General features: G+C 40.9%; 1 protein-coding gene across 1 annotated transcript; it reads left to right on the forward strand.

Annotated features, from left to right (window-relative positions):
* Positions 1 to 3570: 3570 nt before the first annotated feature.
* mfsd8l2 (major facilitator superfamily domain containing 8-like 2) lies at positions 3571 to 26459 on the forward strand (the record flags this gene model as incomplete). The annotated part of the gene is made up of 11 exons (XM_079243045.1): positions 3571 to 3637; positions 3804 to 3989; positions 4396 to 4458; positions 7239 to 7358; positions 7586 to 7665; positions 8021 to 8291; positions 13404 to 13477; positions 16432 to 16645; positions 20492 to 20614; positions 20773 to 20903; positions 26379 to 26459. 11 exons carry the CDS (start codon positions 3571 to 3573, stop codon positions 26457 to 26459), a joined length of 1410 nt encoding a protein of 469 aa, XP_079099171.1.

Genomic DNA, 26459 nt, shown 5'->3' on the forward strand with positions numbered 1-26459 from the left:
GCTGAATGAACCCCCTGCTGACTGCTAACTTTTTAGCACAACGAACCAGCGTGAAAACTCCTGAGACATGCTAGCGAATGGTTAGCAAACCGGCCTTTTTAAAACAAAACAATCAGTTTTAAACACATAAAAAAAGAGACACTTACAAAAGCAAATGAGCCCTGCGAACGTTCATCGTCACTCAGGTCCTTTAGGAGCTAAAGACCTCCAGATTGTGTGGACAGTGTGACACACTGACTGAGTTTATGGGTTATTTAAACAATCAGAATATCTTCTATTATTCATGGCTTGCTGAAAAGCAGATGGAGGCAATAACCTGGAGACAGTTCAGTTTTAAATAACAAACCCGGGGCTAAAAACGCCACAGCAGCTTGAAAATGGAGCGTGCCCTCCACAGAACAGACAGCGTCGTCATACCTGGCTTATTCAGGCTCGGATGCAGAGCATAAACATAAACATTTAGACAAAAACGCACACACAAGCTGAGGCAATATACTTCATCGTAATATGTTCCAGGTTATATTTCTGGATGTAGAAACAGATTGGAAATGGTTTTCCAATGTATTCCTGAGCCCAGTGGCGGGATCGTGTTGACCTGGGGGTCAATGGTTACGATCACCCAGTGGTTTCTGGTGTTCTGGTCATTTATCTACTAGTGTTCCCCAGATTTCTTCCTTTTCATGAGATTATAATTGCAAATGAAGAAATGTCAGAGTAATTTGCAGCTTTGAGTTGAGAAAATGTTTTATGGCAGGGGTGCCCAAAGTGGGGCCCGCGGGCCCAAATCGGCCCGCCAGCACTTTGCTTTTGGCTCGCAAGTCGTTGTTCATATTTACACCCCACAGAGCTTGATGAAAAGCTCGGTTTCATGAACCTCAATAAGTCCAGACTCACAGGGACCCAAAGACATCCTCACCTTGTCAGTAAACCAGGTGTAAGCCAACATGGAGAGACTGGTAATGTCCAAGATCAACTTCATGTATCCCACTAAGTATCAGCAACTTACCTTGTTCAGCATGCTGTTATTTATAGTTGACATGTTGCACTTGGTTGCAGTTTAGTGGCTGTAATTATTGTTTCTTGCCCCTCTAACTATGACTTTATTGTTCTATTGCCATATTTATTTTTTTTATGCAACATTTTTTTGTCCTGATAGGAAAAAAATACACTGTATTAGCTATTGAACATTAATTACAATAACTTTATAAATTTACTTGTGTTTCATCCTTAAAGCTGCAGTGTTTGGATCATTTTCAGTTTGGCCCTTGGAGGCAAAAAGTTTGGTCACCCCTGTTTTATGGGAACATTGTGATGAGTCTCTAAAGGCGTGAACAGGTGTGAAAAACTGGATTTTTCTGACAGAATCGCAATTTAATCTTTTAAGTTCCTGCTCTGTGTTTAAAGATGAATATATTCATAACACTAGATGGACGGTTACCAAATGAGATGGCAAGAAAAATATATGTATGTAAAGTTGAGATATACACAGCATCACAGAAACACTGAAGCCTGAAGGCGAGATTTCCTCCAGAATACTTTGTTATTGCAGTAAAAACTAAACAGGCTGAAGCTATTTATCTTATTTACATCCCATCTTCTCATTTCTGTCGACACGATTTCCGTATTAAACAAGCTGACATCAGAGAGCTGAAAAACTGAATCAAATGCCCTCATAGTAACTTCTGTTGTTGTTTTAAAGCTCAGATCAATCAATGTGTTTTGTAGGTTTGTCTAACGTCAAAACATTATGTGAGACCTGAACTTAAAGAATATTTAGAACAACTCCAGTCAGTAAATCCGTCTTTATTCACTTCATCAGGACACTTCAGAAGCTGCACAGTTTTCCGTCCTTTGTGTTTGCTGTCTCAGCGACATTGTTGCAGAATTAGTCTGTGATGAGTTTGGAAGACGTGACTTCACGTCACATGATGTTTAAATAACTGTTGCACAAGACAGAGGACAGAATTTACGAGTGAAACAAGTGGATTTGTAAAATTGTGGATGCTGCGGGTTTGAATCTTGGATAAGGACGCATTGTAATATAAGTAAATGCTCTCTATGTTATTTGCTAATCATAATGATTGTAATTGCAATTTAGATTAAAAACCCATCATTCAAACTTAATTATTCCTAATTCGTTTGCATAAATGAATGGCCATCACCTACTGCTTAGAAAGACTGAGCCTTCGGTGGAGGCTCATTTTATACCCAATCATGACACCCTTACCACCGATTAATCTGCTGATTGTAGACTCCTGAACAATTTAAGCTCCAGTGTGTAATAATTACTGATTTCTAGTGGTTCAAATGGGAATAGAAATGACTTCAAATGTCAAACATGGTTGAAATGAAATGAAATGAAAAATACTTTATTAATCCCTAAAGAGAAATTATATAAATTGTATATTATATAAATTATATATATTAAATAAATTGTATATGTATGGTGGCTGTCAGTGGCCAAAATTATTCCAGACAAAACATGTTTTCTCTGTAGGGGATCCAGTGTCCTGAGGTGCTGTGATGACTGAACTACAGGTATCAGTTGCATTTTAAGGTATTACTTAACCCTAGCTCCTATCAAACAAAGCTATTACTGCACGTTTAAAGTTTCACAAAGTTGTTTGTCCATTCAGAGTCACTGTAGTAAAGATGGTGGCACAAATACAGCAGCTGCCCTGCATTTGGATTTATGGAAAATAGAAATTTATGGCTCAGTTCCAAGTGAAGGATTGTTTTAGAATCACATTTTAAGTGTATTAGTTTTTTTGTCATGCACCTTTGATTTTGTTACACGCTCACTTTTAAGCTTTCTGTCATTCTAGTGTTGCAGACTTGTTGAAATGTAATAAATTCAGTCAGGTTTATTAGAAAATAATATTTTTTACCCTTTAAAAACAAGCAAATCAATAGATTTACTGTTTATTTTTGTCCTACTGGGAAAGGAGTTTGGTGTAATTTAAGAAACAGTTGGATTATTTAGTTTTTCTTGGCAGGTAAATGGACGTTTGCTTCTCCTTTCAGTAAAAAAAAACCCATCTCTTTTATTAATCTCTGTAACTTATAAAAAAAAGAAAAGGAAAGGCTTCGCACATTTCCTTTTGGGGTCTGGTGGAATCAAATGCTTTTGATGAAACAGAAGAATACAAAATTAAAAATGTATAAAGCGCAGGTTACTCTACCTCAGCCGGCAACCTGAGACCTTGCCTTGACCGTGAAGCTCGCGGTGTTGCACTTCACTTCGGTCGGGACTCAAACAGAATTTCATCTTTAACATAAATTCCAAATGGAATCAGGCGATTTTCTTCAAATGGTTTCCTGTGCAGATTCCACGTGTTCTGTCCTGTGTTAAGGCCTCACCGCCGCTCAGCTTCTCATACATCAGACAGCCTCATTTTTAGCAAGTTGAACTTGCACAATGATCCAACTCATTCCTCTAATTAACGGGACCAGCAGCTGTAAGTGGACACATGATGTTTCTTGTTATCTGATTTGGCCTCTCAACAGCATTTAAGTACATCACGCTCCAACGGAGACCAGTGCATAAAAGGCAGCGACTAAATGAGAGCAATGGATAAGAGGACTCTAACTTTTCTAACCATTGGACTGATATTCATGCTAAGCGGCATAGAGTACGGTAAGTTTATGCTGACAGAACTGGAGTTCAATCAGATTTTGCCTGTAAGCGCACATCACACACGACTTGGGATCTGATCTAATTTTGATATATTTCACTCTGGGCGCACGCTTCTCCCTGCTCTGCTCTATACTCATCCACCATTATTCCTCTGTGATACTCCCAGCTGTCATTCTACCTACAATATGGAGGTATCTGCAGATTTTGGAGGCTCCACCTTACTTCCTGGGTCTGGGTTTGTCGGCCTTCAGTCTGAGTGGGCTGTTAACTGGTCCACTTTTTGGGTTCTGGTCAGATCGGAGTAAATCTACAAAATCCATCATCCTCTTCTCCAATCTTTTTGAGATTGCTGGTGAGTAGCTAAATCACATGATAAATCACATGATAGTTTAAATTAGACCATTTGAGACACATCTCACTAGTTTTTAGCTGCATTCCTTCAATAATTGTGTATAGAAAACAAAGTATAGAGTCTAAAATGTTCTTTTCATCTGACAGCCATTGAAATTAACTAAATGAAAGCTAAAAGATGCTGAAAGTGCAAAGATACCAATTTATACCAGATGATACTTTGATTATGGTCACAGAATATGGAGTTTAGCATGTTAGCATGCTAACAGCACCGCTATGGCTAATAGGACAGTTAAACAGTCAGATCAGCAGTTTTAGATGTTTGGTTTTGAAGTCGACTTTGAAGCATTCACCATATAACTTGTTAACAAACACGGTCGTCTCTTTCTCTTTTTGTCCATCCTCAGGCAACTTCATGTACTTTATTGGATACTCAAAGTGGCTCTTATTAAGCAGTCGGTTTGTAGCAGGTGACACACACACATCTATGCACACACAGACATACACGTACTTGAATTATGCAGAGACTATACGGGCTTGTAAACCTCACAATCAGAACATATTTGTTTGTGTACTACCGGAAGATTCCACTAGGGGGCGCATTAAAGACTCCAGCAAGATGGAATTGCCAGATTTGTCCTGTGTACACAGGACAGTAAACATGGCAACAATAGAGGCAATATTTGGTTAATTTCAAGGAACTTTTGTTGTCGTCCCAGCTCATGTCACACTTTTGTGGCATGAAATCAGGACTCACGTCCCGTACAGGAGCCTAAATTTTGAGAACTCATCATAAATAACTTATTGCAGTAATCTCATAAGTGGCACACAAGGCCATTAAGAATTATATTATGTTGTGCATTGTCTTTGATATTTTAGGTAATTTTTACTGTTGTCAACCTTGTAAACATACATCTTGCCAAACTGACCCCAACACTGCCACCCACTGATTACTTTGACATTGCAGCTTTTGCAATAATCAAGTAATGCATATCTGAGGACTTGCACAAATGGTGCTGAAAACAGAGCCAAAATACTCAAAGCAGCAATGATAAACAATGTACATGTAATTTATATAAAATATATTCTGAGACTTAGCCAACACGAAATGCACAATTCTGTTAAAATCAAGGTACAAGGATGAATTATGGGCACCAACAAACAATAATTCATAATGAACCAAGAGTTTTTTATGTAGTGACAGATTTAATCTATTTTGAATTTCTTTTAAAGGAAGTTCATTTGGGATTCAGCACTGAGATTTTACCTTTTACATCGTGAATGAAATTCACTGCTTCCACATCCAGATGTGCTAAGACACAAATGACTTGATCTCTTTCATTGGATCATAATGTGGCCGAATGCATCCCAAATATTTGCAGTTACGCTGAGAGAGCGGCCAACTGTCTGTGTGCTTCGATGCAATTTGTGTGAACCAGCTGCAGAGTCCCGTCAGTTCATGCATATGGACATGGAAACCATGTCCCTGGCATTACTGAAGAGGCTAAACATTTCCACTTAAACCAGTTTTTCTAAATCCAGGTCCTTAGACCTGCTTTAGACATGTTCCAACTCAACTGATTCAGATTTATAAACTTCCTCATCAAGTTTTCTTTGCAAGCGTGTTAAAAAAAACTTAATTTAATTCAGATGTTTTAGAGTAGGGTTCCCTCTTAAAGATACAGGGCAGCAGCAGGTCCTGAGGACCTCATGTCTTCCTAGACCAAAGCAGCCCTACAGCGTGATGAAACATCCACCATGTTTTACTGTAGATAGGCTGCTTTTTTATGTTAGCATATGTTTCATCGTCCATAAGCTCACAAACTGCATCTCCAAAGAGCTCAGCTTTGAGTTAAGCAGAGAACATAGAGATGCAAACAGAAAGAAAACATAGAGATCTCCTCTTGGCCTTCACCAGTTCAGGCATTGTTCTAAACTGGTGATTTAGAGAGTAAGACATATGCTGAAACAGCATCTAGATTCCACCCAGGACTCTTCAGATGTCTTGGGAGGGGTTTTCTTGTTTAACTCTATGAACCTTTGAAGACTTCTCTTTTTGTTTCACTGTTTTTAAAACATCTTTACACTTCATACCATCCATCCATCCATTTTCTCTGAGGCAAGAGTTTGGGATGAAAACCAGACACCACCCTCCTTTGCGACACTCTCCAGCCCCTGTGGGATCTGGGGCATTCCAAGGCCAGAAGGTTACAACCCCCTCTAGCGTGTCCTAGTCTTCCTGAATATTTTGTCTCACAGGGAGTTCTTAAAAGACCTCCTGAGGGAGGAAACCAGGGGGCATCATAAGAGATCCTGCAGCAGCAGAACCTCTACCCCCAGCTCCCTACAGATGCACCACCTGCATTCTGTCCCGAAAGTTGAGCCTCATCGCCCTCTAGAAGAACTTATTTAGGCTGCTTGTATTTGTGATCTCATTCTTTTGGTCAATACCCCGAGATATTTAAACTCCTCTACTTGGGGCAGGACCTTACTCCCTACCCAGTGAGGACAATCCACCCTATTCCGGCTGAGACCATGGTCTCGGATTTGGAGGTGGGGATTTTCATCCCAGCCGTTTCACACTCGGCTTTGAATCACTCAAGCGAGAGCTGGAGATCACGACCAGATGAAGACACCAGGACCACATCATCTGCAAAAAGCAGAGACCTAATCCTGAGACCACCAAACCGGATCCCCTCACCACCTCAGCTATGCCTAGATATTCTGTCCGTAAAAGGTATGAACAGGATCGGTGATGCAGGGAATTGTCTTGTACCTGAAATGTGCAGAACAAATAAACCTGCCTTTTCTTGCATACCCAAATCTCATGATCATAATTCAAGGTTAGACAGACCAGTAAATTTTGGCCCGGCTCCCAGTTGACTGCACTCGACTGGTGCCTTAGACCTAATAATCGCTAATGAAGCCCTAACCCGCCCATTTGTTGCTCTATTCAACTGTTACTTGTCAACATGAGCCCAAGATACTAAAATGCTTCCTCTTGAGGTAAATACCCCGAAGGCACCCTTTTACAGCTGAGAACCTCCAATTTAGAGAACAACCTGATCCAGTGTGACATGATCACGGCTACATGAAGCCAATAGAACCTCAACATCTGCAAAAAGTCTGATAAATCTGCATCTTTTTAGCTATAAAACCTTCGGATTGTAGCTTTCATGATGTTCATGATGATGACTGAAAACCCATAAACGTTGAGAAGATGCTACTAATACGTTGTTTTTCTCCCCAGGTATCGGTGCTGGAGCAGGCTCCTCCATCTTTGGTTTCCTAACTCGGAGCACTCTACCAGAGGAGCGCGCTGGTATCTTCGCAGCCATCATGGCCTGTCGACAAGCTGGCCTTCTTGTTGGTCAGTATTTCCTCTTCCTCTTCCTGCAGAGAGGAGGTGTCTTTCTCACCGCTGTCCACCTCCATTTTCTCTCCAACAAACTGACTCTGGGAAGGATTTTGAGATGTTTTCTTTGATTTTTAGTTTCAGCTGTGAGAAGGGAGAAGGCATTCAATAAGGTTTAAGCCACTGTCTTCACACATCCTCCATTTATCTCGTCTTTTAAAAGCATCTTCCTATTTCTCCAGGCCCGGCGTTCAACTTGTTCCTGCGGCTGTGTGATTTCAAACTGGGGCCCTTTGTGGTGAACAAGTACACGTCTCCTGGGGTAAAAGCATCCAGATAATCAGTAATTTGAAGTTCTCCAAAAGACTCGAGGTTTCATAAACAACCTTCAGAAACAGCCGCTCTACATTCTGAACATATATCTTTTTCTTCTTTTCCCTCCTCTGAATAATGATAAAATACTCTGGCCGTACCAATCTGTCTGTGCTTTTCCATCCTCTGATAACACTGAAACACCTGCAACACAGGTTGGATTAAATGAAGCAACACTCCTTTTCAGCTTCTCCCATTTTCCACATTATTCAGAATAAATGACATTCGTTTTTTTTTTTTTTTTTTCAAAGATCTGATGTGAAAAATACTGAAGAAATTTTTGGCTTCTCTCTTCTTGCTCTCAGATCTTCATGTGCCTGTTGTGGGTGTTGCTCCAGTTTGTCGTTCTGGCCATTTACTGGGACGTACCACCTATCAGCTCGGAGGAGGGCGCCATAATGATGGAGACTAAACGGGAGGAGGAAGAGGAGGAGGTACCGTTGATGGGGTCGGACGAGGAGCAGGTACACTCCTACAGAGCTGTCAACTCTGACCAGTTGGAGACTTCCACCTCCTCAGAGATGCAACCCGTCCACGGTTCCTCGAACCCCTTCAAAAACTTCAACGCCAGCAGAGGTGAGGGAGCGGGTCTGACTGCCGTCCTGGGCGATGACTGTCGGTCCCGTTTGGGGGCTTTGTGTAGGAAAGAGGTGTCACAGTCAATACACATGTTTTGTATCTGCTCTATTGATTTTCTTGCAGTCACACACACACGGTTATACTCACACTCCCATTTTCCGGCCTCACTGAGGGATTTTGTGCTTCATGTCAGATCACATTCCCTGTGTATCGATTGGACCTGCGTGTGTGTGTGTGTTAGGTTTATATAAGTGTGTGTCAGGTGTCCTATCAGATCAGCATGGTAGTGAGTTTACATATAATGTGAGTAGTGATAGTGTGCCATCATTGATTATCCTTTTCTGTACTTTGTTAGACAATATGAGTGTTGGTGTGTGTGTGCTTGTTCGGCCTACATTATGAAGACCATTGTGAAATTATAACCATCGCTGCGAGGACATTCTTAATATCTCAGGGAACAGATTAGAACAAGATTTAAGTGTAAATACACTGATCTACACTTAGATCAATGTATTTACAGTGTAGATACATTCGGGTCATCCCTTCCAGGATTTATTCATTTTCTGATTGTTGTGACCTCCTACCAGCCCCCCCCCCCTTCATCCACTAGGGGCTCCAAAACAGATCAAATCCCCATAGACTCCCATGTTAAAAAGACCAACTTCACAGCAGAAAGAGCCACATTTACAGCCTGGTACAAAAACCATTTTAGGTTTAGAAGGTCAGGTTTACATTCATAACAAATGTGGGGGGAGTGAATATTTTTTTAATACTCATCCTTTTAAAAGTAATTTAATCTCAAACTTTGGCATAATTAGTGGTGTGTCCTTTGATTGACAGGTACCTGATATTTGGCTGCAAGAAAGCACAACCACAGTTTTTAGCCATCTAAATGCGAGACTTAGCTTTAGCCTGCCTACCTCTGTTAGCTGGCTAGCTCCTGTTAGCTCCAGGTTGGTTCAGTTAGCTACCGGCAAGTCAGTGTTCGCAACTGCACATGTGACGCTGCCAAGATGGTGACGGTGTGAACCATCCAATGAGCATCACTTCAGGTTTTCAGAAACCTACGGATGATGTGAAAGAGGCTGCGTTTATCCAGTCTATTGTTTAAACAGAAAATAAATAAAAAATAAATAAATAAATAAAAACATAAACAAAGAGAGGGATCTTACAATCAGATTATTTAGCATTAGCAGGTTTTTCCACCATGATACAGGCTCATCATGGAAATTTTCCTCTTCCATTTGCATATTTTAGACCTTTTCTGGAAGTGTTTCATGGTAGAAAATGCTTGTCTTCCAGCACCATGTTGCACAAGGTGCAAAACGACTTACTGTCACCGTCATGGTCAACACCAGGAAAGCATTTTCAGACCCTGGGACCTTTTATTAGACAGAAAAACATGTCAGAGCGAGACGGGGTGACATGCAACAAACCCCAAGCTGGGATTTGAATCTGCTTTGGCTGCTTCTGAGGCTGTGCTCGCTGTATGTGAGACGGTTGCTAGACCAGTTGAGCAAAACCAGTCCCTGAGCACAGGGAAAGTTTCATGCACGCTACCATCAGAGTGATATCAGGTTTTTCATTTTTCCTGCATGTCTGCAGGTAAATGATCAGAAACACTGATGTAAATTTGATGACATACAAGTATCAGGTAACATACATGAGTGCTGGGATTTAGTTAAATTAGTTGTGATTGGAAAAACTAGCATTAACATTAAAAAATCCGCAAGAATTAGTGTAATTAGTGGCATTTTTTACATCACATATTCTTGATAAAGCGACTGATTGGGGCTGTGGACAGAATTTGAACCTTAATAAGAGAAATCTGTCTGGGTCAGGTGTCTCCAAATTCAATCCTTATGAGCTACCATCCTGCAGGTTTAAGTGTTTCCCTGGTACAACACAGTTGATTAAAATGAGAAGGTTCTCCAACTTGTCATCTTCTGCACCTGCCTGTTAATAAGACATTGATTTTCGTCAGGTGAGTCACGGCAGGGAAAAACTAAAACCTACAGGATGGTAGCTCATGAGGACCAGAGCTGGACACCACTGATCTGGATAAACTCCTGAGTTATTGTTTTCTATCTTCACTTTAGACTTAAAGCTGGGGAAAGTAATGTTAGGGAGCCAGCAAGATGTGAAAATGGCGCCCTGTCTTGGCTCCTCCCCCTCTGGTTTTGCTCCTTGCGTGATCCAAGGCTTTTTTGTTTGCAGCTTTTTCCACCAACGATTTTCTCTTTAAATAAACCGAGCCGGGTTGGAAAATCCTTCCTGGATTTTCTCATACATGTTTTTTCTTGAGTTTCTTCTTCACTACTTTGTATTTTCATCTTAACACGCTGTTTATATGCAGGGTGTGGCTATCAGTTATGCGCTGCTGGAGGGGGAGGAGGGGAGCTGGGAGAAGAAGCTTATGAAAGCTTAAGAAATAAACAACTCCATTTTGGTCTGAACGTTTGGATTGGTCAGATTTTTTACAGATTTACAGTAAACTGAGGGGTCTAACTATATTTCTTATTGTTCGTGATGACAGAATGTACAGACTACTATCAGGACGAGGAACCACTTCTCTTCAGAGTAAAGAAAAAAACGTCTCTGAGCAAGATAACCAACTACTGGATCTACCTTTTTTTTCCCCATTTGATATGATTTTATTTTTTCTATTTCTATGGACATGGATTCTGTGTCCTTAATAAAGCTTGAATTGAATACAAGCTTTAAATGTGTTCGATAGACATTCAAGTTATTATAAACTTTGGTCCAAACGGAGTTTGTCAGTTTATTATCAGAAGCTATATGTTGCCTGGTCTGAAGACTCTCTGTTCTAGCTTCACATTCAGATGATGTGCTGAAAATATGCTGGAAACATCATGAAAGCATGAAACTATCCTGCTTGGCTCAGGTTGATGGTGGTGTACTAGTTTGTGAAATATTTTCTTGTTCCTTCATACCAAGATGAAGGAACAAGATGATGAGTTCACTGTCCTCCGACGGCCTCCACAGACACCAGATCTACATCCAACAGAGCAGCTTTGGGGTGTGGTGGAACGGGAGATTCTCATCATGGATGTTCACCAACTGTGTGATACTTCATGTCAGCATGGGGCAACATCTCTGAGGGATGTTTCCAACACCTCTTTTAATCTGCAAAATCAAGAATTAAGGCATTTCTGGAGGAAAAGACAGGTCCAATCCGATATTAGCAACACATACTGGATAAAGTGTCTGGTTAGTACATGTAATCTACGTTTAGAGGCAAAGGTCAATAACTGTCTAGAGGAAAATATCAATAGAAACAACTGTGTGTAGTTCTGCTGGAAGTTAAGGGGCTGAAATTGTAAACTGAGATAAATTTGAGGTTACGTTTGGGGTTAAGAGAGTTGACCACAATGGATGGAAGTAAGTGCGATGTCCCAGTGAAGATGGCTGTGTACGATTGTATTTGTGTGTTTCTGTGTGTGCACCCGTACGTGTCAAACCCTCGTATCGATTCCCTCACTCTCTGAAGATGAAGCAAAGGGATGGCTTGCAGACCTCCTTGTTTATTGACTGACTGGCTGTGGTTGACGTGTGGACGAAATGGAGACAGAATTGGTAATGTGGCCAGCGCTGCTCTTATCGATTCCTTTTTGTCCTGCCATGCCGAAGTGAAGGATATCTGCTTTGGTACATACAGTAGCCGTGTCTCTTAGCAGTTACAGTGCATCTGGTGTTTTCTGTCTTGAATTATTGATTCTTTGGGGCTTTCTATGAATCTGAGGAACATTTGAAAATTTGGCAGAACATATGTTTTCTTTGATTATATTTTATTTTTGGGCAGGTCAGGTCACAAGAAAAAAAGATGAGTGGTTTTTGCTTTTGAAATTCACGAGGATTTAAACACCTTGTTCATTGCTCTCTGTACAAATTGATGTATTCAATTTAAGAAATATTTCAACATTTTTGTTAGCAAAACATATTTTTCTGTTATATTAGGATTTAAAGTACAGATGAAAGCTTTTGTGAAATAATTACATCTATATAATAATATATAGAAATATTTCACAAAAGTAAGAAATATTTCACAGCTTGAAAGAAAGGTGCCTCTTGGTTTTGTTTCTTCTTCAGTCAGTCTACACTTGGACAGGAACAAGTTCATTAGCTTAGAGGAGAGAGTACACATCAGATACTTATAAGTACGCAGGGAATGTATTGCAGGCAAGGCTCTTCTGCTTCTCTGTTCATGTGAAATTAGAAAAATGATTAGATTAAATTAATTAAATTAATGAAGTGAATGGCAGATGAATGAAAAATGGGGAAAATAGAGGAATTCTGCCAGGTGCATTTTGTAGCATGGTTATGAAGCTTTTTTGCTTTTTCTTTTTTTCCCTGTAGATCTATTAAGTTTTTATGTTTCAGATACTTTTAAAAGTTTGTTTGCAAAGGCTGGAGGAAAAACAAAAAATCTTTTCTGGCTTTTACTCCATGTGAGCAATTTTCATCAAAGTGATTGAGTGCCATCTTTGAGATCCCCCTTTTTTTCTATTATAGACAATGTAGACTCACAGACAAGGGCAAACCATTGATTAGAAAAAAAATAGAAGCAAAATCACTGCAGGGCAACTTTATCAAACTGCATTTAGATGTGAATACTGCTTCTGAGCCATAAAAATGCAGGATAATGGAGAAAAAAACCCAGATAATGTTAATAATAGTGCAGATAAACAGAATGGAGAGAAGTGAACCGCAGTAGATCACACACTGTAATAACAAGCTGCTTCTCCAGCCATCTGGCGTGGACATCCAATTTTAGCTGCAAGCCCAGCTTCTTTTCCTCTTCTCAAAGTCCATAAGAGTGTTTTGCTTCCAGGAAAGCTGGTTTCAAAACTTGGAAATTATTAGAATCTATTTTTCGGTCTCGTTATGTTTTGGACATGTGGAAAAGCAGAAGTCAGACGACGAAGCAGCCAGCCGGGGTTTCGTCATGCCTGCTTCTAATAAGACGTTTCCAAAACAGCCCAAGTTTTGTCTGCTTGTTTAACTTTCTTCTATTCCAACATAACTTGCCGATCGAGCCCTTCAGGAACCATCAAGGCTTGTTTGATGATTTTTCTCTCTGTCTTTCAGAGTTCCTGAGAGAAGAAGTGATTGTTGTCCTCACCGCTCAGTTCATCACTTTCTTCAATCAGACGGCGCTGGAGGTAAGAGAAGCTGCTGTAGAGATCCATCAGTCAGTTACCAAACATTTCTCTCAATGCCACGCAACTTAGCGTCTTCATGAGGCCTATTTTTCTGCCTCTTGTCTGAAATGATGTTCCTAAAAACAAATGAAGTGTAGCTTCACAACTACAAGGCTGGATGTGTGACCTTGGTGTCTACAGACAGCTGAAACTTGCTGGAAGTGTCAGAATCAAGATATGTGTCACTAAGTCAGAGTAAATTCACCTGGATCTCGAGATTTCTAATATTATCGAACGATTTTGACGATGAAATGCAATTTCGGAAATTATTTACATTTTTTAATGACACAGGTTTTACACAACGTGCACAAATTATATATTAAACTCTTCAGCTATGTCTCCTCTAACTCACAGTGGTTAAATATAATGCATGTCATGTGTAGTTTTCTAAATATTTTTATTCTTTTGGCACAACTTGTTCCAAACATATCAGCTGATATCGATTTAAGAGTTGGACAGTATTAGATATTGGTAAAAAAAAACAAACAAACAAAAAAACAATATTAAACATCCCTGGATCCCAGTAGAAATGAAAATGTTATTTCTTCCTAAGAGAAAACCACATTACTCTCATACAGCCGCACAGTTCATCTAGGAATGAGTAAAGTCATGTCTGATGAAGATAAAACATGGCAACAGGTTTAAAGAGCTCTTCTGGAGGCATGGTGGTGCTGATGTTAATGACGAACACCTCAATCAATGGTCATAGTCAGGATAAACCCCAAACTTACCTTAGAAAGACTATGAGCAGAGAAGGTCCGGGCTAGTTTTACGTCCTGGGCGAACCGCCCATCAGTGCCCCCCCCTCACACCCAACACAACCAACCAACCCCATCCCATATTTCAGAAGTGCCCCTGAAATTACAATTAAGATGCAAAATCTAAGTTAGATCTCACTTAATATGCATCAGCAACATACATTATCCAATTAAAATAAACCATAATAATCCACAAATTATTATAATTTTTTCACATTCTATTGCTTGAACATAACACACAAAAATGGTTAAAAAAAAACATCACATAAAGCTTACAAATGTCACGGTAATGTATAATGACATCACATGAATGTTATATGTTATTTAAGTTAGCATAAACCCACATTTAGCATTAAAAGTTCCTCAGTCAGGATGTATTGTTTACCAAATTCCCATGTGAACTAACATGTGAACTTGAACTTGTGTTGCAAACACAAACTAACATATCGGTGAAAATAACTACAGGACTTCATGCCTCAAATTTTAATAGTTGCTTCAGCAAAGCTAAAAACCGAATACAATCGCCTTCTGTGGCAAAGTAGCAAGCTACTAGCAAGAGGATAATATATAGCATACAGGCTACTGTTTCATTACATGTACAGTAACGTCACTCGTAGAGACCTGCATACCTTTATCTTGTCAGTATTTCTCCTCTTCTTCTTTCCTTCTCTTTGTGAACTGGGCGCCTGATGGTTTCTTTGGTCTTTTGTCCACGATACACCCCATACTCAACATCATCACCTTTTCTGTCCGTCAATTCAAGTTGATGCAGGCAGACGTTTTTTTTTATTTGGTTTTTTTTTTTGCAATTTCATTTATTCATTCATTCATTCATTCATTCATTATCGAACCGCTTAGTCCAATGAAGGGTCGCAGGGAAGTTGGAGTCTATCCCAGCAGTCTTTGGGTAAAAGGCAGGGTACATCACCAGTCCATCGCAGGGCTTTACATTTTCACATAACCCAATACATTTAGTAATACATACCTGTTCATTTTTAGGAATAAAATAATATTTATTTGGAAACTGTAGTTTGTGTTGTGTGTGTATATGGAATAATAAGAGGTCAGTCTATCCCCGCCCCCTTCTTTGCTTTTTCTCTGAGACACTAACCTGCTGACGACAGTTGCGAGTTGATCCCCCTCCTGCCTTTTCTTCGACACAATCACAGTTTGTATACATGCCTCTCAGCAGCAAGATGACATGATAGCAGCGCGCCCAGCACTCATTGACTTGGCGAGGAACTTAGCGGTATTAGTCTGTTAGAACTGGCGATTTTTTTCTTTTTTTGAGCGTGCTCGTGTGCCCCCAAATAGATTACGCCCTGGGTGGTCGCCCACCATGTCCAAAGCAAAAACCGTCCCTAAACACAAGGACCCAGGAAGAAATTAACATAGCATATGATAGGAAAACAACCTCCTTCATGTCCCTGGCAACAAGCAGGACTTTCATCTCCATGGCAACTAGAACAACCTTCATCTCCATGGCAACTCGCAGGACCTTCATGCTTCGTTTCAAACAAAGCATGAGTCAGAAGAGACGCGTAATCAAAGTCTTTTTTGGCTGGACTTAAACTTTTTAACACAAAACAGCAAAAGTGAGACATGATTTATGATTCTGGCTGCTAGCGGCCAGATTTATGTCCCGCAGAGACGAGACAGACCTCTTTGTAACCAGCGAAGTCTCTGAATTTCATGTGACACCTTGTTTATGTGGTGGAATTAGCAACAGTGGACAGGTTTTTGTTTTATTCTCATAACTGTTTGGTTTGGACACCTGGCCTCGGTGGTTGTTGAGGCCTTTTGGTGTGATGTGTGCTCGTGTTGCTGTTTCCTTGCGTGTGCAGAGATCTGTTTCGTGCTGCCCCCCCGGGACAGGAGGCTCTCGTCAAGAAGAGCTTAACTCAGACCTGAATTCACAGTGAATCAGTGTGTAAGACTAAAACGGAGCGTTGCTGAAGGTTAAACTGATGCAACATCTGCACATGAGGAGCGAAGGCCTTTTTTCCTTCCTCGAGAAGCTGCAGCGAAAGCAGCGTCACATCTGTTTACCTGGTTCACGTAATCGCTTCTGAGAGCTCATTTCAGCTCAAATAAGAATTTCTTCCTCGTCTGACTCCACCACTTTGTCTAACCGACTCTCTTTTTGTAAACACGCAGACCATGGTGACTCCTCTCACGCAGCGCTACTTCAGCTTTGGCGAGCTGGGAAACAGCCTGATGTACAGCCTGTGCGGAGTGGAGGTCATCCTGGGCTTCTTCTTCGTGCGCTGGCTGAGCAGGAAGGTGGAGGACCGCGTGGTGCTGGCCGTGGGCCTGGTCATCTGCTGCACCGCCTGTGTCTGGTGCCTCATTTTCCTCTGCAACCCCCGAGGTGCTAACCTGCCTGCGAAAAACACACCAAACACACCCAGACACGCGCGCAGATTCACACAGGCAGATTCGCTCTGTGCGGCCATATTGGGTTACACAGCAGATGAAATGGATGAGCTCTGTAAATGATGTGGTTCAGGCTCTGGGAGGCCAGCGGGAGATCAGACGGTATGTTCACGTTGGCCTGCGTCTCTAGCAGCTCGTCACGTTTGTCGCTCTGATTGCAAGTGACAGGTGCTGGAGCTGGGTAGTGCCTGAGTACGTATAAAGGGATTACAGTAATCTAATCAGACAAAAACGCTGTTTGTTAAACTGTGGCGTAAATTTGTTCCCCTTTTTGTTACAGTTACACTCATGCAAGCAAACAATAACATCAGAGAAGGGAAGTAAAACAATTTCCCTTCTTGGACCGACTGAGGAAGATGTTTAACGGGTGAAATTGCTTTTTCATCACTCCATTACAGACTTCCAGCTCACACAGGAACATCCAACCGTTTGAGTGGGCACAAATTCACACAAACGTGCACGATGCGAAGCAGCAGAGAACAAAACCGGAGCGGCTGCCAGCTTGGCAGCGGTTCGCGGTTCAGACAGAGCTTTCTGTCCTGCTGCCAGCACGTTTGTGGAGGAACATTAAAAACCGATGGCAGAGGGGATGAGGGGGAGCTGAAGCTGAAGCGAGATCTGCCACTCTCTTCATATCGCCCCCCCCCCCCCTTACGAGAAACAAAAGCTACCAAACATTCAAATCAATATGAATCAATATCTAATACATCCCTCATTTATTTATATTCTGCTTCTAAGTGGCCAGATATTATTTCAATAGTTTAATGGTCTTGAACAAAAGTTTTTTAGGGTTTATCTTTTGACATTTGCCGCTTTTTCACCCGTCTTCAGTCCTGTCCTTGTACTTGACCTTTGTCAGACGAATGGGATTTGCTGTTAACACTGACCTATGAATCATTCGTAGATACAGAAATCCCCCAACTCAACCAGGGAGCAGCGTTCTGTCGATGCAGACAGACAGACAGGTCAGCATAAAGCCTGTTTTGAACTGGATCTTTAATGATAGCAACTGTAATACTCATTTAAAGCCCCTCTCAGGAAACACAAGGTCACTTCACAAGTCCTATCGGCAAATCAAAGTAAATAGTTACCAAACAAAAGTCAAACAAAGCAGGAAGTGCAGTAGAAAATAAAGGAGTCAAATAAACCAGCAGTAGAGACGCAGTCAGGCAGATGAACGGAGAAGGGTTAGGGGTTCTAGGGTAGTTTGAACAGGTAAGTTTAGAGATGAGATTTAAAGAGAAGGAGGTAGTCGACGATACAGAGGTCAGTAATTCCAGAATTTGGAAGCAGAGCAGCGGAAAGCCTTGGTTTCCCTGGTAACATGGGGATGGGAGGAGACAGTGAGCTACAGGGAGGAAGATGATCTGAGGGAATGAGATGGGATAGCGGTGAGGACCAGAGTGGACATGTACGGAGGAGCAACATGATGAATGGCCCTAAATGTAAAAATACGGATTCTGAAAAGGTTTTGGAAATTTCGACCCATTGTCTGGTCCCATTTCTTTCGTTGCTTTGAAGAAAGACACGAAGGATCACACAGTTTAATAGACTGAAAGTGTATATTTCCCAAACAGCTAAAACGTGGTACATCTCAGCTAGCTGTGCAGCGTGTCCATAAAACATCTGAGGAAACTGGACATGTCAAAGGAAAAGAAAACAGTCTGCAGCAGATAAACAGGATCTGAAAAACATGAAGAAACTGGACCAAATACTGAACCAGGACCTGAGAGATACATCTGAACCATCAGCTGATCCATCCACAGTTGACCATTAGAAATGGTCTCCATGGAAACGTAGCTGTCAAAAAGCCTTCATGAAGGAAGAGTAACTGGGAGAAAGGCTGAAATATGTCACGTGATACATGAACTGGACTAAAAATCTGCAATAACAGGTCTGATTGGGGGATGAATCTACACAGAACTGAGACCTCAACATTATGGAAGCAGAAAAGAGCTTTGGAAAGATTTCCTGAAAACTACTTATCCCCTTTAGCATCTGACCCAAAACATAAATGGCAAACAAATCCCATTTTTAAACCTTAATTTGGCCCATTAAAAAAATATAATTTAAAAAAAAAACAAAAACCCTGCAATTTTGTATACTGCATTGTTTGTTGCCATGTGATACGATGATGTTCTTGTAGTGCAAACGGCATCCACCAGGGGGCAGAAGATGTTCAAACTGCATGCATTCCCAGAGGTTTTGAGCAAAGTTTAATCTATAAATTGATGCAACAGAATCTGCATCAAATATGATACATTAGGATTAAAAGAGATAAGAAACAACAGAAACCTTTTCTCAAAGGATCAGAGTTGAAGGATAAAGCTGCCCAGACGATACTCTGTCAGAGGCAAGAACATTTTTCTTGTTCTTGAGACCATGAGAATAAAACTCCATTATTTTGTTCCTGCAGATGTGGTTGGGGACATCTTGCGGTTTGTTCTCAACGCATCAGCTGAGCAGAAGCAGTGTGTGATTGGTTGAATATTTAAGGTGGGCATGGTTTAAAAAACATGAAGCGGAAAGTTTTCACTTCTGCAGTTTTGCTGAGGTTGAACAGTTTTATTTAACATCTGATAGATGTGGCAACACCTGATATTTCAAGACGCGTCCACTGCAGACATCTTCCCCAGTAGTCCCTGCCCCATTGCAGCTGAAGTTGAAGCAAATCAGTGCTGACGTGCAGCTGGTGAAAGTAACAAAGAAGAAGAATCTTCTATGTATTTAATGGTTGCAAAGACCACCATTGTCTGCAGCACTTCCTCTTTATGGCTCTTTCTAAGAATAAACATTATCATGACCTTCGTCATCGTCAGGTTGTTTATTAATGTCAGTAACTGACTTCTAAACTCGACACTGCCCTCTAGTGGTTGTATTGGCTTACAGCAATGCTTAACGCATGGAAGCGATGAGGCTAGTGAAGTGTGAAACTGACGTAGATATTTGTGTATATGAAAAGATAATAAATATACCTAAACCCATTTATGCATGAATTAATAAAAAAAAAAACAATGCAACATCTTTTTTAAATACAGTATTTTACCCCTACAGATACTTTTTTATTTTTTACTGATGATTTATGATTTTAGAAAATAATATATAATCGTAAATATAATATGTAAGTCTTCTATAAAATATATCTGTTTTTTTTATTTTTTTTTTTACTATTCATCACAAAGGCAAACTTGCTTAATTATATTATGTTCAATTATATCATATATTAATTTATTCTCCAGTGAGTGGAAATGTATTGGATGACTGACAAACATCCACGGAAGTGGTTTATTTACAAAAATACCATCTTCATTCATGAAAATGTAAGAAAAAAGCTTGTAAATTGGTGTCTACTATAGGGCCACTATGCATGAAATGGTTAATTCACTTTTTAGGTTGTTTCCATTCGTGTGTTAAATCATGTAACAACATTCATGTTTGCAAATTTTTCAGTTGTTGAATCTGTTTCCAAGTTAGTTGGAAATGTTCATATAAAGAAACGAGGGCTGGGTCTAAACTAGGGTTACTGAATCTGGTCCTGCAAGAGCTGCAATGCTGCAGGTTTCCATGTATTCCTGTTCCAACACATATTACTCAAATTTTTGAGTCATTGTGCAAAACCTGATAGGCTGTTAAATCCCTTTCATTTGTTCCAGGTGAGTTTCAGCAGGAATATATTGAAAACCTGCTGGATTGCAGCTTTTGTAGGACTGAAATAAGTAACCCTCTTGAGTCAAATACTGTATTTTGGAGGCAAAGAGCCGTGATCTCCTGTCCTCCCCAGGTGGTTATGGATGGGAGCTGTCGGCCTTCATCATCGGAGTGTTTCTGCAGCTGCTGGGGCTTCCCTTCGTGGCAGTATCACAGGTGTCTCTCTTCTCCAAAGTCACTGCTGAGAAAACACAAGGTTGGTGCATTTTATGTTGCCGGTGTTTGCACAACAGATTGATGCCCAGCATATGGGAAAAGTGGTACACTGTCTGGCCATATTCTAATGTTTATTCATTGAAAAAAAGAAAGATAAAAAATGTGCTTTGATTATTTTTTTTAATGTTTCACCAAAAGGGTTCAGCCAAGGTGTCAGACGCTCAGTTGGAGGCCTGGCTACCATCTTGGGGCCTTTGTGGGCTGGAGGACTGACCAATAATTTGTACATAATGCTGGGCATGATGCTGGCTCTCCTTATAATGATCACAGTAAGTAGAGCAAGACACCAAACTGTCAGCTTTCTATCACTCCAAATATCTCTCATACAGATGTGGGGGAACTACAGTCCTTCAGCATGGCACTGCTGTGGGACTTGTTACCATAGCAACACAAAAATAGTTTTTTTTCTTTTATTATTTAATGATTTTCTCATGCAACACTTGCAGTTGTGCAAAAAGGGTATAATCCAACAGAAAAGTGGTTAAAAGCTTTAATAAAATAGTACAAAAATGTCCTTTGGGAGAACAGACAAAGCAATAGCAAACATTAGGCCCTCATGCCTGGAGCTTCCACTCCAGCTTTATCCTGGACGCCCCTCCTACAACACAAATTAGCATTAACTGACATTTATTTTACACTTAATGCAATATCCAGACACAAAACATTGAGCGGTACTTCAACTCATCAATATAATATAAAACTAGTACTTAACATTAGCGAGCCGCTGATAAACTGCAATGCAGGTGATCTAAAACTCCTATAACCCTAACCCTAACCCTAACTAACCAAACAGGAACAGAAAACGAAACACACAATGCTGTATTTAGTTTATACTCACTAATCTGACTGGTGGAAGTGTTGAATTTTATTCCTCCATCACCCCTCCAACCTCTGAAAGGCGCTAATGACTTTCCAGTCACACTGAAGGGATCCTAACCAAGCCTCGGTATGGCTGAACTCTCTGTATTTCTTTATCTGTAGGTAGGCGTGCTATGGGCGGTCCCATTCACCATTTCACCTGGCTGGAGCGCACCTGCCTGTATAAGGCTGGGGACTTGCTGCTCATGGTTTGTGGTTTGTTCAGACTGACTTGCGACGACTGATTTCCACTTCTACACGGGTCGTGACAGTAGTAACAGAATATTTTTTTATCTCAGCTGAAGTGATTCTGTAACCACGGTAACAATCTTAACATGACATTAACATGTAATATGTCACAGTCTGCACGGTGGCATAGTGGCTAGCACTGTGGCCTCACAAAAAGAAGGTTGCTGGTTTGATCCTCAGCTGGGGAGGGTTTTGGACAGTGGCCTTTTCTGTGTGGAATTTGCATGTTCTCCCCGTGAATGCCTAGGTTCTCTCCAGGTTGTCCGACTTCCTCCCACCGTCCAAAGAGATGCATGTTAGGTTGATTGGATACTCTAAATTGCCTGTAGGTGTGAGTGGTTGTTTGTCTCTGTGTGGTCCTGCAATGGACTGGCGAGCTGTCCAGGGTGTACCCTGCCTTTTGCCCAAAGACTGCTGGGATAGGCTCCAGCTTCCCCGCGACCCTTCATCTGACTAGGATGATGAATGAATGCCGCAGTCTGTTACCACAGAAGCTGATGATCCATCTAAACAATACAAACCGGATATAGAGCTTATTGATTTTTGACAATTGATAGTCCGTCCCATCCACCAATCTCTGGCAGTCTGTTGTGTTCCATTTTGCCTCAAAATCCAGTTTGGCAGACATTTTTTCTTTGTACAGTTACGATCATGATAAATTTATTTAATCGAATTAAAGCTTGGTGGCATTGCGAATCTATATTTTGTTTTGATTTCTAGTCTGTATTGAAGTGTTGCGATACTGGTGCTACTGGTACTGGGCTAGATCTGGAACTCTGCTTTGAGAGCACTAAGAGAACATGCGACTATTCCTCATTTTGTCCTTTTACGTTATTTTTCCTTTAAATCTAACTGTTATATTGGCCGTGTTTGTGCATATATAACATTTGTGCATATAGAACATATATAACATTTAGAACATACATAACATATAGAACATATAGAACAAATATAACATTTGTGCATATTTGTTTGAAAGTCTCTTGCTTCATAAATTACATTCATTCATTCATTCATCATCTTAACCGCTAAATCCAATGAAGGGTCGCAGGGAATCTGGAGCCTATCCCTGCAGTCTTTCGGTGAATGGCAGGGTACACCCTGGACAGCTCGCCAGTCCATCACAGGGCAGCAAATGACATTATTTAATTTTCACCATATAGAATTTTAAACAAAGGCAAATCATGGTGCTAATTTTAGTGGTGAGTAGTAAAAATCTGGCGGTAGTGGGGGCACAACAAATTAGTTGTAGAGATGCAACAGCACCTTGTAAATTACGGCTCAGGCCATCGTGCACAGGACATACCACGCTTCCATCCTGCAGGATTTATGTTTTGCAGTAGATTCTGTTCTGATGCTCTTATTTACTGCTTTACAGGCCACTGGGTGTGTTTGCTTCTCCATGCAGGCAAAAGTCAATGAAACTAACACTGAGTCAGTGGGCCTCTCACTCACTCCTCTCCATTGGTGTAGTGGTTCCTCAAGAAGTGGGTATACTCTCAATTTTTCGCACCTGTTTTAAAAACAGAGCGAAAGCAGCCCAGAAAACGCTGTTCCAGAAAAATGACATTAAGACTACTCTGTTTACCCCCAAAATCCATCAGTATATCTGCTCATTGTCACATAATTTCTGCTCTTCGGTTTCAGGGAGTTATGAAAAGACTAAACCAGTACTGGAACACAGACTGGTGAGAGACTGGTTCATAGACATATATACTTATATCTGTATTATGTCTATGTTCAGACTAAAGTAAACGCAGCTGATGTCTAGCTGCACCAGTGTAGCATACTGGTAACCTTAGTTGAGCTGCTGGACGTAGCTACATGTGTAGGGATGTTTGTAACTGTAAAAGCAGCATCACAGGGGGTTAGAAGTGTGTATACTCAATGCTGACTGAAAAAGAAGTGTGTATACTCTGTATAACCGCATATATCCTGGACTACACCTCTGCTCCTCTCACTGCGACCTCGTTGCAGTGTTGCCTACTTAGTGACTCTGTTGCTATATTTTTTTTGAGCTAAAAATCAACTTGACAAATGTAACAACTTTTACTGCAGTTTTTGGAGACTGACGTGAAAGCACATACATGCTTTATTTGTTTTAAATGAGCGGCAGCACTGTGCATGCCCCTCATGCATTCAAAAGCTGTCAGAAGAGGTTCAGTCCACATGCAGCAGCCGTCCTACCTCCAAGCTGCAGTTAGAGCAGGATATGATCATCTCTGCTTTATGACCAGACTGAAAATGAAACACACAAAGCAGCTACTGGCTGATCCCGTCTGAGCTGCCTGTCAGATAATGATGTTCCTGAGAAAGAGTGAACAAAAACATTAAAAGGGTTAGAAGTGCTGCAACATGTTGGAGGCTCCTAATTGAAAACATTAATTAGGACAACACTTAAAAACATAAACTATCCACAAAACTAAACTAATAAACTATATACTATACAAAGACAATGTTGACATAAGTTTTTTTTTTTTTTTTTTTTTTAAATTCTAAACGTATTTAAAGTTCTGTATTGTCAATTTCTGGACATTATTCCTCCCCTGGCATCGTCAATGTTCCTGTTCTGGATGGTGGTATCCAGAATTTAGTTCCTGTTCTGGATGGTAGTATCCAGCATTTAGTTCCTGTTCTCGATGGTATTATCCAGAAGGTTGTTTCTGTTCTGGATGGTAGTATCCAGAACGTTGTTCCTGTTCTGGATGGTATTATCCAGAAGGTTGTTCCTGTTCTGGATCGTGGTAACCAGAACTTTGTTCCTGTTCTGGTTGGTAGTATCCAGAGTTTTGTTCCTGTTCTGGATGGTAGTATCCAGAATTTAGTTCCTGTTCTTGATGGTAGTATCCAAAACATTGTTCTTGTTCTGGATGGTAGTATCCAGAATTTAGTTCCTGTTCTGGATGGTAGTATCCAAAACATTGTTCCTGTTCTGGGTGGTAGTATCCAGAGCTTTGTTCCTGTTCTGGAAGGTGGTAACCAGAACATTGTTCCTGTTCTGGATGGTATTGTCCAGAACGTTGTTCCTGTTCTGGATGGTATTATCCAGAACGTTGTTCCTGTTCTGGATGGTATTATCCAGAACGTTGTTCCTGTTCTGGATGGTGGTAACCAGAACGTTGTTCCTGTTCTGGAAGGTGGTAACCAGAACATTGTTCCTGTTCTGGATGGTAGTATCCAGAGCTTTGTTCCTGTTCTGGATGGTATTATCCAGAACGTTGTTCCTGTTCTGGATAGTAGTATCCAGAACGTTGTTCCTGTTCTGGATGTTATTATTCATAACGTTGTTCCTATTCTGGATCGTGGTAACCAGAACTTTGTTCCTGTTCTGGATGGTATTATTCAGAGCTTCGTTCGTGTTCTGGATGGTGGTAACCAGAACGTTGTTCCTGTTCTGGTTGGTATTATCCAGAAGGTTGTTTCTGTTCTGGATGGTGGTAACCAGAACGTTGTTCCTGTTCTGGAAGGTGGTAACCAGAACATTGTTCCTGTTCTGGATGGTAGTATCCAGAACGTTGTTCCTGTTCTGGATAGTATTATCCAGAACGTTGTTCCTGTTCTGGATGGTATTATCCGGAACGTTGTTCCTGTTCTGGATGTTATTATTCATAACGTTGTTCCTATTCTGGATCGTGGTAACCAGAACTTTGTTCCTGTTCTGGATGGTATTATTCAGAGCTTTGTTCCTGTTCTGGATGGTGGTAACCAGAACGTTGTTCCTGTTCTGGATGGTATTATCCGGAACGTTGTTCCTGTTCTGGATGTTATTATTCATAACGTTGTTCCTATTCTGGATCGTGGTAACCAGAACGTTGTTCCTGTTCTGGATGGTATTATCCAGAAGGTTGTTCCTGTTCTGGATGGCAGTATCCAGAATGTTGTTCCTGTTCTGGATGGTAGTATCCAGAATGTTGCTGGGATCCACATCTGTCTTTAATATCTTGGAAAACCTGTTGGGAACTACTCCTGGATTTTCTCTCCATGTATTGTGAAGTTATATGTAGATATACTGAAAATGGTTCAATCTGACAATGAAGAAAAATCTTTCTAAACATTCCTGGATCCAGATGCTGTTCCGGATCACACCCAACATTCAATGGAGTTAACAACATGAGAACCTTGGAATCACTTGGAATCATAACAATCACTGTCCTCCACGGCCAAACGTGTTTGGTCCAAAAATCTTCAGTTTTTCTTTGTCCCATCTTGACTTGCAGTGTAGACTCCATGTGAGCAGCTGTCTGAACACACGTGACCTTCAGACGTGCCCCACAAGGGAACGGTTGTTGTCTTTGTCCTGTTATTTGGATCACAACACTTCAAGAGCCATAACCGAGCCGTTACGTTTGATCCGGCCCAAACGTGTCTGTTACTATCTGACTGTTCCTGCAGGCATTTCACACCTCTGCATGCCACCAGATCCCACACACTGGACTTTAATCTGATTCTTTTCACCAACAAATGAAACCTAGTTGTGTTCTAGTTAAAAGTGCTGATCAATATCACAAGCAGACTGTGGTTGCCACAGGGTTTCCTCTCAGTAAACTCCCTTACGCAGCATCTCTTTAATGGCCTCTTTCTTTCTTTTTTTTAATGACTTGGCCCTTTTTATTTTCTGAAGCGGTGTGTTTTCGCAGGTTATGACGGCGCTGTCCTACGAGCGGCTGGCCGAGCCCAGGGTGGTCCACTGTGCCCAGAGCTCCGACAGCGGAGGATAG

Source organism: Telmatherina bonti, assembly GCF_933228915.1.
Source record: "Telmatherina bonti genome assembly, chromosome: 7".
Taxonomy (NCBI): domain Eukaryota; kingdom Metazoa; phylum Chordata; class Actinopteri; order Atheriniformes; family Telmatherinidae; genus Telmatherina; species Telmatherina bonti.